This window comes from Cetorhinus maximus, chromosome 1 (assembly GCF_964194155.1).
Source record: "Cetorhinus maximus chromosome 1, sCetMax3.hap1.1, whole genome shotgun sequence".
In the NCBI taxonomy this organism is placed as follows: domain Eukaryota; kingdom Metazoa; phylum Chordata; class Chondrichthyes; order Lamniformes; family Cetorhinidae; genus Cetorhinus; species Cetorhinus maximus.
In genome coordinates this window covers 2,592,352-2,607,937 of record NC_135879.1, presented here as the reverse complement: position 1 = coordinate 2,607,937, position 15,586 = coordinate 2,592,352, and the positions used below count along the sequence as shown (strand labels likewise).

Sequence of the window (15,586 nt, the reverse complement as noted above, 5' to 3'; positions counted from 1 at the left end):
AGCACTTTCTGCTTTTATTTATGGACTTCGAATGGTTAAATAAATATGAAAATAACACTCACAAATCAACAACATTCTTATATTTAATCAAGAAACAACAATACATGCTGACTGACCTATCTAAAGATTTAAATATTGTCAGGACCCAACCTTTCCTAAGTTGGAGGTTTTTGTGGATCTGATGAAGCAAGGGTTAAGAATTTTAATAAACCTTGCCTAGTCAGCAAAGGTTACCTGAGGGAAAATGTTGCTCTATCCCCCTCCCTCCCCAGTGACTAATGTCTACAGGGTTAATAATGATTGTATCACCTCATTTCATCAGATTCTCGAAGCAGCGATTGGCTGTGATTTGGACACAGCCTGAGTCCCAGGAGGATAAGTTTCCAGAGTGAGTTGGTTCACCCAGCGAGACTGATCTTTCTACTCCAGCTGAGTTTAGTCCATTCACAGCTGAGAAAGACTTTGTGTTACTTTTTATTTGACTCCAGTGATCTCTGCATCTTCGAGAAGTGGTGAGGTAACGACAGAAATGTTTTAAGCACTTGCGTGTTACATTATTCAAGTACAAACTGACAGTCAAATTACTGAAATGTCTACTTAACAGTTTGAAAAATATTAGGTGGTGTTGTATCTTGAATAAAAAAACTGAGAGGACACGTAATCATTTATAACAAGTGAACAATAATTCATTTAAATGAAAGATCTGTATTTGAGCTGATCGGAAGGAATTTTTAAAAGTTTCTGTGTTGGAAGTGACTGCCTGTGTTTAAGCAATTGCCTCAGGAAAGGGATTTTGTTAATTGTCATGGAAGTTTATTTATGTTCAAACTCTCACATTCAACATATTCCAATTTATTTCATGACATTCAGCAGAATGACTTATTTTTCAACCTTTAGAGTTTGTTTAATTTGTGCATATTTTCATTGAATTTTAGACCATACATGATAGAACGTTTTGGGGAGTTTGAAATCAGCCTGGAACATTCGTAGAAAAGACAGGTAGTAATTGTCAGTGACTGCCTCAGGGGATTGTATTGTCTGATTCAGTCCTGATGGATGTTAGGTGATGTTAGGCAGCTCTCCAAGTCTCACATACCCCAATGGAGATCAGTATCTTAATGCCATCTGCAGCAGTTGTCATTCACCTGCCCTGGTTGATCTGTTGTGTCCTGAACAGTAAAGTCAGGTTACTGAACTGATTCTCGAAAATATTCAGGTCGGATTCATACAAATCTCAACCCTGATTCCAGCTCTGAGCTGAGTGAACCAACATGACACATCTCTAGCACAAGGGAATGCGGTGATCTGACTGACATCTAAGCAGGAGGTTTTACTTTGAGTGAGTTTGACACTTTAGATGTAAAATGTTTAAATCTTGCTAAAGATTCTGCTCCAGGGATTTCAGATGGAAAGTAAGATGCATTAATCCTTTGTGAAGTCTTTCTAAAGAGGGGCCAACCTGCACGTGTAAATGTTTACAGTTGCATTTTAGAAATGAGTTTTCTGATGAATACAGTGTAACCTTTTGATACATTTAAGAGAACACATCTTAATCAGGATTTACAGACATTTCCTTTAAGACACACTGTGCAGTTTCTCTCATTTTCATTTTATTTGCTCTCAGATTCCAAGCTGCATGTATCCAGTCAGACCTGATAGCAACACTCGGACGTGACCCTCCTAGAGATAAGGGGTAGTCACAGATAGATAGTCCAGGGTTGTGCATCATTTGAATCCACCTCCCTCGTTCAGTTGAGAGCCTTTCATGCTTTTTTTTGGTCCTCCTTCCTTTTCTTTCTTGAATGAGTTGGTTTCTTGCTGGTGAACATGATCTCCCTTACATGTTGTCTCAATGCATTCACTTCCAGCAGTGAAAACTGAATAGCTATAAGGAGTGAGAATCCATCTGACATTCAGGAGATATCACACCACAGAGAGAAAAACTTTATTAAAATAAAAACTACGGGGTTGAGTTTCCACTTTGGGCATAATTGGGAAATGTTCTCAATATTGTCTTGGTTAAGTAATGGTTCGAATTTCGTTGAAAACTCATTTGCATAATCCCAAATGTAAAATCTCCCATGAGCCAGTGTGGTCAGTGGATAGTTCGCTGTTTATTTTAATGATTATTCTGTGATGCGTTTAAAACCTGGTGCAGTTTTATTAATTCAGCTGAAAATGGGTTTATCACAAAAATAAGCGTTTTGACTAAGAGTTGGCCAGGTCCCCATCCTGTAACCTGATTGAAAATCACCGGAAATGTTGTTTTAAAATCTCTACGGATCTATTTAACCAGCTCACTGGTGTACACCAGTCAATTCATTTGTAACTTCAGTTTGTTTGTAACTTAAAAGAATCTTTGATACAGGAAATTGTTTGCAATGTGCTGACTGGTGCCTGTGCTACAGTGAAAAGGAGCACAATTTGAATCAGCACAATCGGCGGAAATGCAGAGATTTAAACTGGGCTGTGGCCAGTTTAGTGGGTGGAACCTGAGTCAGGTGATTCCATCAAGATCGCGCCGATGTTTCGGGTGCAGACCCCTGACCCACCTGAGTACCCCTGCACCCAGTCTGTCTGGGAGATGGGGTTGTTAGTTAGTCCAAAGGTTTCTGCTATTCAACAATCTACCCGACAAGTGCTATTGGAATTAGATTTTATCGAGTGATATACAGTGCTGAATTTTAATAATAGATCCAGGAATAGATATGTTGCAATTTTAACCCAATATTCATTAGTAAGCTAATATTCCAGAGCTATGTCTTAACTGGCTCAGAATCCCATTCCTCATCTCAGTTATCCCACAGCTGTGCTGAACTTTCACTCAATGCTTTTCTGTGATGTTATGGGTTGATCAAAGTGGGTAACTGGTAACATGTTGTTTGTTTTATACAAGAGGAAATATTTGGAAGTTTCATGAGATGCTGAATACCTGGTGTAACATTGGGATTAACATTTCCCCTATCACATTATTACTTTTCAGAAACTCAGTATTAGTAAGTTCCTTAATTATAAATTTACTGCATTGTGTTCTGTTACAGCATTAATTAGTTAAAAATTATATATGTGAGTTACATAAACTTTTTATCATAGATTTTACAGCCCAGATGGAGGCCATTCTGCCCATCACCACTCTAATGGTGCTAGCACTTCAGCTGGAGTTGCCTTAACTGATCCCATGCCCCTGCTGTTTCCCCATATCTTTTAATATTCTTCCTTTGCAAATACTGATCAGATTTTCACCTCAGTGTCAGGTGCCACTCCTGGTAAAGTGCTACACTCCAATAACCCACTGTGTGAACCAACAGAAACTCAGTAAAACAAGACAGACGTGTCTTGTTGTGTCAGCTGAGGTTCCGGCCCTCGTAAAGAAGGGAGAGCAGGAGAGGAGAGTGTTTGGAGTGTCACTCTGTGGAACATCAGTCTCTGAACTGTGGGGACAAACATGGTCCGCACAGAGAGAGGGAAAGGTTGTTGCTGCACATTTTGTGAGAAGGTTTTGCCGTAATGTCCATCGACCCCTGATGAAGAGGGTTTTTGTGTGATCTAAGGATGGAAGTGATATTTATTTGTTTGCCTAATTCCCAGTTCAAAACCTTAGCTGCCTACTCATCTGTTTATGTTGAGAATCACAAATGAGACAGGGCTGGATCCCAGGGGTCAGTGCTAGGACCCGTGCTCTTCCTGACGGTATTAATAACCTAGACCTTGGTGTACAGGGCAACATTTTTTTGTGGTTGATAAAAAACTCAGAAGCATTGTGAACTGTGAGGAGGACAGTGTAGAACTTCAAAGGACATAGACAAGTTGGTGTAATTGACGGACAAGTGGCAGATGAGGTTCAATGCGGAGAAGTGCGAAGTGATTCATTTTGGTAGGAAGTACATGGAGAGACAATATAAAATAAAGGTTGTAACTCTAAAGGGGGTGCAGGAGCCTGGACTTACCTTCATTCCAGCCTCCATAACCTAGGCCAGGATTTTCTGGCCCTGTTGTGGTGGGACCCGCCACAGGAGATTCGGTAGCCCAGCCAAAAGTCCATTAACCTTCGGCGGGACCGGACGATCCTGGCGGGAGATGGGGCCGTAAAATCCCGCCCCTTCCCCCCCCCACCCTTCTTCTTAGGGGAATGGCTGTAGTCCCATCAATGGCCAGTGCTCAAACCTGGCCCTGCATGGGCGACAGAGCTGCTGGCCATCCAATTGGCCAGAGGTCTCGGAAGCGGGACTTCCTCCCCAGATGTTGAGTGGCCGCGGGACATCCAGTATCAGTGGGAAAGCGTTCCCCACCAACTCTTAGGGAAGTGGGGTGGGAAACCCCGCCATCTGAAAAATCCTGTCCTGTACACAGGAAGTAGGTGATTCCAGGGAGTTCGTGTCAGTCCTGCTGTGGGCCAGAGGGAAATAACTCGATAGTTTCCACAATGTGATTTATCTCCCTTCCTGAAAATAGTTACAACAGTTGCATTCCTGAAGTTGGGGTGGGGGTAGGGAGGAGTTCTTTTTCCTCCCAAATCCCTAGGACCAGGACACAGAGTCATGGTGTCAGCAAAAGCCCACCAGCTTTGAAGACATCGGGGCCGCAGGTTTTGTTGTTTTTCGTCTGTTTAATGCTTGTTGCAGTTCCCCCTTCAGTTCACCCATGGATTCTAGCACCGGGCACTGGGGTGAGAGTCTGGGGAGCGGCAGCTGTCACTTAGGGTTTGAAAGCAGAGCAACCATGATGTCAGGACCATGGTAACAAGGTCCACCCTTGTTATTCCAAACCATAGGTCACTTTCATCTGCACCTTCTGCCTTTATCAATGGTGCCGTTGATCTGTGCTCCCTAAACGCTGCTTTCTGAATGAGCATTGTGACTCAGTGCCACTCTCCCGCTTTGTTTCTGTTTAAATAATCATCTAATGCCCTCTTGAATGTCTCAATTGAACCTGCCTCCACCACACTTCCAGACAGTGCATTCCAGACCCTAACCACTCGCTGCGTGAAAAAGTGTTTTCTCACGTCGCATTTGCTTCTTTTGCAAATCACTTTCAATCTGTGCCCTCTGGTTCTCGATCCATTTACGAGCGGGAACAGCTTCTCCCTATCTATTCTGTTCAGCCCCCTCATGATTTTGAACATTTCTGTCAAAGCTCCTCTCAGCCTCCTTCACAAAGGACCACAGTCCGGTTCTCCAATCTATCTTCATAATTGAAGCTCCTCATCCCTGGAACCAATTTTGTAAACCTCTTCTGCACTCTCTCCAATGCGTTTACATCCTTCCGAAAGTGTGGCAACCAGAACTGTGCACAATACTCCAGCTGAGATCTAACTAGTGTTTTATATAAGTTCATCATAACCTCCCTGCTCTTGTGCTGTATGCCCCTATTAATAAAGCCCAGGATACTATATTCTTTATTAACTGCTCTCCACCTGTCCTATCACCTTTATGACTTATGCACATATACACCCAGGTCCCTCTGTTCCTGCACACCCTTTAGAGTTGTACCCCTTATTTTATATTGGCTGTCCATGTTCTTCCTACCAAAATGCATCACCTCACACTTCTCTGCATTGAACTTCATCTGTCACCTTTCTGCCCACTCCACCAACTTGTCTATTTCCTTTTGAAGTTCTACACTATCCTTGCAGTTCACAACACTTCCAAGCTTTGTATCATCCGCAAACTTTGAAATTGTCCCCTGCACACCAAGATCTAGATCATTAATATATATCAGGAAAAGCAAGGGTCCCAATACCGACCCCTGGGGAACTCCACTACAAACCTTCAAAAAATATCCATTGACCATTACTCGCTGTTTCTGATTACTCAGCCAATTTTGTATCCACATTGCTACTGTCCCTTTCATTCCATGAGCTATAACTTTTCTCACAAGTCTGTTGTGTGGCACTGTATTAAATGCCTTTTATAAGTCCATGTACACCACATCAACAGCATTACCCCCATCAACCCTCTATGTTACCTCATCAAAAAACTCCAGCAAGTTAGTTAGGCACAATTTTCCCTTATGAAATCCATGCTGACTCTTCCAACTCAACACATATTTTTCCAACTGACTATTAATTCTATACCGAATAATTGTTCCTAGAAGCTTCCCCGCCACTGAAGTTAAACTGACTGGTCTGTAGTTGCTGGGCTTATCCTTACAACCTTTTTTTGAACATGGGCGTAATGTTTACAATTCTCCTGTTCTCTGGCACCTCCTCTGAGTCTAGGGAAGACTGAAAGATTATGGCCAGTGCCCCCTGCAATTTCTACCCTCACTTCCTTCAATATCCTTGGATGCATATCATCCAGTCCTAGTGCCTTATCAACTTTAAGTACTGACAGTTTATTCAATATCTCCTCCTTATCAATTTTGAACTGTTCTAATGATAGAATTTCCTCGTCTGTCACCGTGGCCTGGGTAAAATCTGCTTCCTTGGTAAAGACAAATGCAAAGTATTCATTTAATAATGTAAATCCCCTTTCTGGTCCCTAGTTGGCCCTACTCCTCCTTTTAAAACCCTTTTACTATTTATGTGCCTATAGAAGACTTTGGGATTCCCCTTCATGTTGGCTGCCAGGCTTTTCTCATAATCTCTCTTCACTTCTCTTATTTGCTTCTTCACGTTCCCTCTGAATCTTCTGTATTCAGCTTGGTTTTTAATTGTATTTTCTACCTGACACCTGTCATACTTCCCCCATTCCCCTCCTATTTCCCCCTTTCTCCTGTCCCTCTTCCCCTAGTCCTCCCACCTGGTTTCACAATGATCATGTGACCGTATGAAGAGTTTTTGGAAAAGTTTCTGAATCACATTTAACTAATTCCTGAGTTTAAATTCCTTCAGAACCTCAGCCTCCACATTCCTGTAACCTCCTCCATCCTATAACCCAGCCATTCCTCTTACTCTAATTCTCTCCTGAAACCCTCCAGCCTCTTCAAATTTAAGACCCTCAACTTCCTTGGCCAATATTTTGCTATCCTCTCTTTCCATTCCCCCCTCTCTTCCACATTCCCCCTTCTCCCCATTCCACCCCTCTCTTCATTTCCTCCTCTCTCCATTATCCACTCTCCCCATTCACCCCCTCCCCATTTCCCTTCTCCCCATCTCCCATTCCCTCCTTCCAATTCTCCCCTCTCCCTATCTTCCCATTCCCTCCCTCTCCCAATTCCCCACTATCCCCATTCCCACCCCTCACCACTCCCCCACTCCCTATTCTCTATTCCCCCTCCCCAATTTACCCCCTTTCCCCATTCCCGCTCTCCCCATTCCCCCCTCCCCATTCTCCCCCCCCCACTATTCCCACCTCCCCATTTCCCCCCCCCACCATTCCCCCCTCCCCATTCTCCCCCCCCCACCATTCCCCCCTCCCCATTCTCCCCCCCCCCACCATTCCCCCCTCCCCATTCTCCCCCCCACCATTCCACCCCTCCTCATTCCACCCCAACCCCGCCCCCCACAATGTCTTCCTTAGCTCATTTCTTTTTTTTGATGAAGCCTCTGTTGGACGTCTTGTGACATTTTTTCTACTCATCAAAGATGAGCATTATGACTAATAATTCACCAGGGTGTCGACATATTTAATGACATTCTAACAATCATTTCAAGCCTTTATCCAATTACCTTTTCACACTGCGTGCTGTAATGAAGGAAGTTCTTGTATTGCAGATCAAAAACTCCGCAAAAAGATGCAAACTCTAATTCTCATCACATGCCTGGTGGCCGCAGTGTTTAGCAGCCCAGTGAGTATCACTTCTTCAAAATAAGAAACTACTTGCTAATTAAAATAAATCAGAAATAATATGATAGCTTTTTAAATTGAATGTTTGCCAAGTTTAATTCTCCTGATTAATCAGTCCATGTATCACCCTTAAAGGGCATTGTATGAAGCTGGTGAAATTGTTTGAAAAGACTCACTACACACCCGGATTAAATATTTGTTGTATTGTTAGGGGTATTGTTTTAAGCACACACCGATACGTTTCATGGCAGTGCCTGGGAACAGGGAGGGTTGAGATACCTGTGTACAGGGAGGTTGGTCTCCGAGGAATAACTGATAGAAGGTAAAGCAGGGAGAGGCCTGTAGGAACTTGTGGATGAAGCCATGAATAGAAAGGTGAGCAAAGATCATTAAGCCTTGATCACGCTCACTGAACCTCAGAGGACAGATAATATTTTCAGCCAATAACAGGGAGAGTTCTGGGTGATTCAGCCAATAATAGGGAGAGTTCTGGGTGATTCAGCCTATAACAGGGAGAGTTCTGGGTGATTCAGCCTATAACAGGGAGAGCTCTGGGTGATTCAGCCTATAACAGGGAGAGCTCTGGGTGATTCAGCCTATAACAGGGAGAGCTCTGGGTGATTTAGCCAATAACAGGGAGAGCTCTGGGTGATTCAGCCTATAACAGGGAGAGCTCGGGGTGATTCAGCCAATAACAGGGAGAGCTCTGGGTGATTCAGCCTATAACAGGGAGAGCTCTGGGTGATTCAGCCTATAACACGGAGAGCTCTGGGTGATTCAGCCTATAACAGGGAGAGCCCTGGGTGATTCAGCCAATAACAGGGAGAGTTCTGGGTGATTCAGCCAATAACAGGGAGAGCTCTGGGCGATTCAGCCTATAACAGGGAGAGCTCTGGGTGATTCAACCAATAACAGGGAGAGCTCTGGGCGATTCAGCCTATAACAGGGAGAGCTCCGGGTGATTCAGCCAATAACAGGGAGAGCTCTGGGTGATTCAACCAATAACAGGGAGAGCTCTGGGCGATTCTCCATCAAAACTCTGGGAAGTTTCCCCCCAAAATTCTGGGTGATTCTTCCCAGAAGACTGGAAATTTCTCTCCCAAATCCCTGAGAGATTCTCCTCCAAAACCCCAAAGACAATGGTGTCTGGAAACTGAAGGTTAGAGTAAGTTACTCAGTTCCAGAGACCATCCTGATAATTCCTTTGTATGATTCACAATGTCATCCATTTAATTTTTCAGATCCGTAAAGCCAGAGACATATCCAGCAGTCGGGAGGTAATTCACCTTTTCCATCATTCTTACTTAATCTGTGCTTTTATAAAATAAAATCCTTTTCAATTAATCTATAATGTAATATAAACATATCGAAGTGCTTCACAGAGATGATAGAATGGACGCTTAGCCAAACAACAGGCTATTTGGAGGACTGACCAGGGGCTTGGCTAAAGAGCTGGGGAAAAGAGGGACTAAAAGATGAGAAAGTGTTAGAGGGTAAGAGATTTAGGGAGGGAATTCCAGGGCGTGGAGCTTAGGCAGCTGAAGGCACGGCCGCCAATGGCGGGAGCAAAGAAAGAGAAGGACATACAAGAAGATAGTGTTAGGGAGAATGGTGGCGGGATGGTGGGGGTGAGCGTGGGTTTGAAGACTGAAGGAGTTTTCAGAGATAGGAAGGGGTGAGTCTATGAAAGGATTTAAGCAATAGAATGAGAATTTTAAATTGACTCTTGGATGAGTGGGAGCCAGTGTGGGTCAGGGAGAATGGCTGGGGTAGAGGGGTTGGTTGTGGTGATGGGTGAAAGGGGCTTGGTGCAAGTTTAGATATGGGCAGCAGAGTTCTGGATGAACTGAACTTCACAGAGGAGGATGAGAGATTGCCCTGGCGAGGGCTCTGGAGTAGCTGAGTCTGGAGAGGACAGAGTCATAAGAAATAGGAGCAGAAATGGGTCAGACAATCCATGAGTCTGCTCTACCAATCAAAAAGATTATGGTTGCTCATCTACCTCAACTCCAATACCCAGCATATCCCCATTTCCCTTGAATCCACAGAGTCCACCAATGAGAGTTTCAGTAGCTGAGGAGCTGAGGTAGGGATAGAGAGACATGGGCTCTGCATTGAGGAGGCTCCCCACCTCCCAGTCTGGTTCCTGGAATGGTGTGGGGGGTGGGGTGTGGGGGGGTGGGGGGTGGGGGGTGGGGTGGGGGGGGATGGGGTGGGGGGGGATGGTGTGGGGGGGTGGTGGGGTGGCGGGGTGGCGGGGTGGTAGTAACTTCCACCCAAATCTAATAATATATTGTTTGTAAAGTCATCAAACCTATGTGAACCACCTTGGGACCATTTCTATATTAAAGTCATTATAAATATGGAAGATTTTGTTCTGTGTACTTTAGTGTGTTTTTTCAATTCAGTCTAGCTATAGGATAAGCTTTAAGAGCAATTTATAATATTACATTGTTGTTCTGTAATTACAGAATTACTATCGGTACTATCGACAGTTATATCCGTCTATTTACAATCGTTACTTTCCTTATCGACCAGGATTTCCCGTGCAACCTTATTATCCCTACTTGCCTGTGAATCCCTCGTTCCCTGGCAACTACCCAAACTACTTCCCTAATTATAATATCCCAAACTATGGACGTATACCTATGTATCATGGTTTTGCAAGGAACTCTAAATCCCAACTCTCAAAGGTAAAAACAGATAATGTGGGAGATAGTCCACAGGAGTACTCAGTAATCAGGAATACTAGACCCCTCAGTATGAGTTCTGAGGTTTCGTTTGAAGATTCAAGCAGTTTGGAAGATAATAATTTCAGGATACCCTTTATGAATGAACCATATGATATACCCGATTATGGCATACCTGGAAACCCAGATTATGGAGTACCTGGAAACTCAGATTATGGAGTACCTGGAAACCCAGATTATGGAGTACCAGGAGATCTGGATTATGGGGTACCTGGAGTACCAGATAATGAGAGACCTTTTCTGCCAGACAATGAGAGACCTTTCGCACCCTGGGTAGATACCAATGCTGTGGATGTTGGGTACGACCAACAAAACTCCCAGGAACTGTCTATTGAAGTTTCTGATACAGAGGAACCTGCTAGTGTTCTCCCATACTCTGACACTGTGCAAGGAATGGGCTCATTGGGATTAAACGGTGAAGATGATTCTATGATTGGATACAGTAATGAGGACATTCGCCAACAAAACACAATGTATGAGCCGGCTGGATTGGATGTGATATATGATCAAACCCTGAATAATGAGGAATTGGCCAATCAGCAAATGTCAAATGAAAACTTGGATGAAGATGTTCAAACTCTAGAGGATGAGGTATTTTTCCCTTTCTTCAATTTATTGCTAGACAGCCTAAGAGCTGAATTAGTTGATAAAATATAAGGGGCCGAATCTCTTCATCTTTTTCAGCATTGATAACACGGTGATCTGGCCAGGTGAGGATTCATTAGTTTCCCAACTTTGTGTCGTTAGGAAAACTGCCCACAAAGGATGTCTCAGCATCTCCGCCATCCGTCCCATTGAATCAACAGCACTGATCAGGCTACACAGCCCAACTGGTGTTTCTATTCCTCACCAACCCCTTCCCACTCTAATTACCACTGTCCCTGTTTCTCTCTCATGTTTGCATTGAGCCTTCCCTTCAATGCTTCAAATTTCTACCCCAATGTTCCCTCAAATCCCAAGCCAACATTTCAGTGCTGAGAGGCTGTTACTCCTGGCTGGAGAATCTGGGACTGGGGGCCCTAATTTAGAGGAAGGGGTCAGCCATATAGGACTGAGGTGAGGTGAAATTTCTTCACTCAAACGGTTGTGAATCTTTGGAATTCTTTATCCCAGAGGGCTATGGATGTTTAGTCGTCAAATAGATTCCCAACTGAGATTGAGTTTTTGGACACTAAGGGACTTAAGGGATCTGGCAGGAAAGTGGAATGAGGTAGATGACCATATGTAATTCTGAAAAGTAGAGCAGTCTCAATGGGCTGAATGGTCTACTCTTGCTTCTACTTCATATGTTCTTACGTTACCACAAAAAGCAGGAATGGCTGCAGTGCCGGCCCCTTCCTACCACCATCATATTGGCCCAACTTCAACCTGGCACTTCTCAGTATAATAAACTTTTAAAAAATGGTTAGAAGACAGAGATAAAAACATATAATATTGATCAAAGGCACCAATTTACAGATTTATTGGAAAAACAAAATGAAATCAGTACCCTGACTACAATGATTGGTTGTCTGAGGCAAAAACATAACGGTTATATAAAAGAGTGTATCCTCTAATGTAAAAATGAAAGAAACGCCCCTTGGGTATATTGCAGGCTGTTTGTTTTATTTAACTCTTCAGGATAATCAGAGGTCAAAATAAACCATGATTTACTCCTTTTCTAATTATTGGTTTCATTAACATTAAAATGCCATGAGATTTACATTGTACCTTTATATCAGTCATACAATCTGAAACTTAGAATGACCAACGGTTCTGCTTCAGAAGACGAAGAGGTTAATAATCTATTGATATCCTGTTTGGCGTTTTTCTGGTCTCAGGGACTGTTTCCTCTTTCACTTTATCCTAAAGAGTTAAAGGTGTTAAAACAAACCGCCTGCAATATATACAAGTGGAGCTTCTTTCATGTTTAAGTTAGAGGGGACGCTGTTTTATAACCATTGCATGCATTTTAGACAGGCTAATCTTATACCATTCTTGCCGACAAAAACAGTTTTCGATAACTTTCCTCTCTTGCTTTGCCATGGTTACAGACTGCTGCTCCAGAAACTACACCTCGGCCTGAATTTTCAGGATGGCGGGGGTTTGGCCCCCTACCCTCCCTGCCCTGGGCCCCTGGCCCCCTACCCTCCCCCGCCCTGGGCCCTTGGCCCTTGGCCCCCACCATCCAAAGAGTCACAGGGAACTCATCCCCGCTGACTCCAGCCAGCCCGATGCCATTTTACCTTTTAATGAGCACTGATTGGCCGACAGCTCTTCAGTCCCTCCAGACACAGCACTGCAGTGGCCGGAAGAGGCACTGCAGGGAGCCGCCTGGCACCAAGTCCCAGGGACTGGAGGATAGTTAAATGGCAGGGGTTCCAGGGTGGGGAGGGTAGGGAAGGCCTGGGGGGGTCACCAGGGGGATGATGGAGGTCTTGGGGGATAGGCCAGGGTGGGAGGGAGCTCCGGATGTCACCAGGCCTTAAGGGGGGGGAACGCCCCCAGTCAGCAAGGGGCTTCTGACAGAGGCAACATCCCCCCTTCCCACCCGAGATCAAACTTACTTTATTTTCGCGTTTCCCCCCATGAGCTGACATCCCCCCACCAGCCTAAAAGTTGAAGTTGGGCGGGAAAGGCCATTAAGTGGCTATTTAAGGGCCTTAACTGGGAGAAGGGTGGCTTCCCGTCTGAGGCCCTGCCCATCCCAGCATAAAATCACTACTAGGTAGGAGTGGGCAGGAACCCGGAGGGAATTCCATCCAGCCAATTTCATGCTCTCCCCCACATGGCCTCAGAACTCACCAAGGTGGGTGGGGGGAGGGGCAATGTAAGATTCTGGCCCTGGTGTTTAGAACTGTTTCCCACCGTCTCTCCAGGCCACTTTAGCCACAGCCTTCCAGACAGTCTGCATAACACTTTTCCAATTTGGATATCTTTTGTAGCATGCCTCTTGAACAGTCAGTTTAACAACCATTTTAACCAAACTCAGCCCGTTTAGCAGGTAATTAATCCAGGATTATAGTCTATCCTTTACTTTCCTTGAAATTCGCATTAGAATGCTGAAAAACCTTTAGTATATAACAATCTATACCTACTTTTTGTCTGTCATGTTTAGGCTGTCATATTTCAAGATGCTACACTCCATTACAGATGCAAAACAACCTTTAAAATTTCATTTATTGTTGGGGTTTTCTGACCCCAATTCTACAATCTATAAATCGTTTCCAATCCCTCCAATTGTCGTTAATCTCCAAATACAAATCCTTTTGCCTGTAGACCCAGAATAATGGTATCAACTCAGAGGACATAGACTCAATAGTCCTTTCCAGTGATGAGGACATTGATGGAATTGACTCCAATCTCAATGAGGAAGATAATGATAAGGAATCAAATGAAGATGACAGTCATGAGATTAATGCTGAGATTGACAATGTGCAATACGAAGTCGGTAAGTAATACTTCATGGTGGATTTGTTAGTAATAACATGAACAATTTGTTTACTTAGCTCATACTCATCCTGCCCTGTTCTTCTAAGCTAAGCATCAGTACCTTTAAGCTAGAACTAATGTTTGTTTTCACAGTTCCATTAAGAGCAATAGAACATCATTGTAGTGGCCAGAGATGACTGTTTCTCTGGGGCTTGGGACTTGCTTGCGTGTTTGGCCTGATTTTTCAATCTATAGTTTTTACCCTTTTGCACTTTCTTGGTGATAAAGTAGGAATGGTTCAGTCTAGAGGTACCCAATGCAATGGTTGAGGTTTCCAGGAACAGATGGGCTGAGACAGAGGTTCACTGTTCCAGGTCATGTAGACAGTCTTGTTGATGGAGAGTATATGGAGATTGAAGATCAACTCTGGGCTGAATAATAAAAGTGGCAGAAAGTTTTTTAGGTATTGCTGAAAATTCACTTATTGCATTCTTTGTGTTGCAGAGGACAGTAATCCCTACTTTATCTTCTAAGATGCTGATTAACTGAGATGAAGAAGATGTTGGACCTAAACTTTGATCCATAATAGACATTGCAGTCTTTGATCTATCAAAATGTTACTGATGGACAGTTTATGTCACTATTATCACTGGAAATATTAAACAAGGAAAGTCTTCTCTTACGGTTTAAACAAAATTATTTTATTTGGGGCATAAGGCTTTCTGGTGTTATATAGATTATGTTTTACAAAATGCCGAACAATTCCTCATGGATGTCTTCAAGATTCCTCAAAGCTGGCACTATATCTACAAGAATCTAATAGCTATTTACTTGTACACAAATAATTTTGTTATTCATTCTTGAGATGTGGGAGTCTCTAGCAAGACCAGCATTTGTTGCCCATCCTTAATTGCCCTTGAGAAGGTGGTGGTGAGCTGCCTTCTTGAACCGCTGCAGTCCATGTGGTGTAGGTACACCCACAGTGCTGTTAGGGAGGGAGTTCCAGGATTTTGACCCAGCGACAGTGAAGGAACGGCGATATATTTCCAAGTCAGGATTGCGTGTGGCTTGGAGGGGAACTTGTAGGTGCCGGTGTTCCTATGTATCTGCAGCCCTTGTCCTTCTAGGTAGTTAAGTTCACAGGCTTGGGGGGTCCTGCCAAATAAGCCTTGGCGACTTGCTACAGTTAAATTAACTATTAAATGTCAGGGCACATCTGTTTCACGTAGCATTAATACTGAGTCACCAAAGAAATATAACATCAAGGACTTTGATATCAGACTGTGATGACCCATTGATCTGTACATGTTTATATTTTATATATAGGTGTATTTGTATGAGATAAAGGGCTTTAAAAAAAGTTATTTCTGTAATGAATAGGATCTGATTTGATTGTGTAGATTGCTCCTGCCTGCTCTTGTTAAATCTATTTGATAAACTCTACTCACATCCAATAAAATGTTTTGGAAAAAGCTCTTTCCCAGGAGTGATTTAATTGTGTGGATATAACTCCAAATTTTTGGGAATGTTGTAAAGATACATTAATATTAGGGATCTTGAAGTACAGAAATGTACACATACCTGAGATCATGATTCTGGATTCCCCAATCCCCAAATGGGATGTGCTTAAAACTTCCACAATGGTCCAGAGATTACCAAACTCTCCCTTTTCACATTCTTTCTCCCCCTGACTGCACT

At 43.5% G+C, this 15,586-nt stretch overlaps 1 protein-coding gene across 2 annotated transcripts; it reads left to right on the top strand.

The window, feature by feature from the left end:
• Positions 1-373: 373 nt before the first annotated feature.
• Positions 374-15,366, top strand: LOC144680545 (uncharacterized). 2 transcript variants are annotated; one of them, XM_078541682.1, is made up of 7 exons: positions 374-517; positions 7,655-7,728; positions 8,969-9,004; positions 10,199-10,616; positions 10,665-11,068; positions 13,736-13,907; positions 14,393-15,366. In XM_078541682.1, the coding sequence occupies exons 2-7, from the start codon at positions 7,675-7,677 to the stop codon at positions 14,419-14,421; spliced, it is 1,113 nt and encodes a 370-aa protein (XP_078397808.1). In that variant the 5' UTR covers positions 374-517; positions 7,655-7,674; the 3' UTR covers positions 14,422-15,366. The 2 variants fall into 2 exon arrangements, with proteins under 2 accessions (XP_078397808.1, XP_078397897.1); XM_078541771.1 differs by lacking the exon at positions 13,736-13,907 and having other exon boundaries at positions 14,393-15,350.
• Positions 15,367-15,586: the final 220 nt, after the last annotated feature.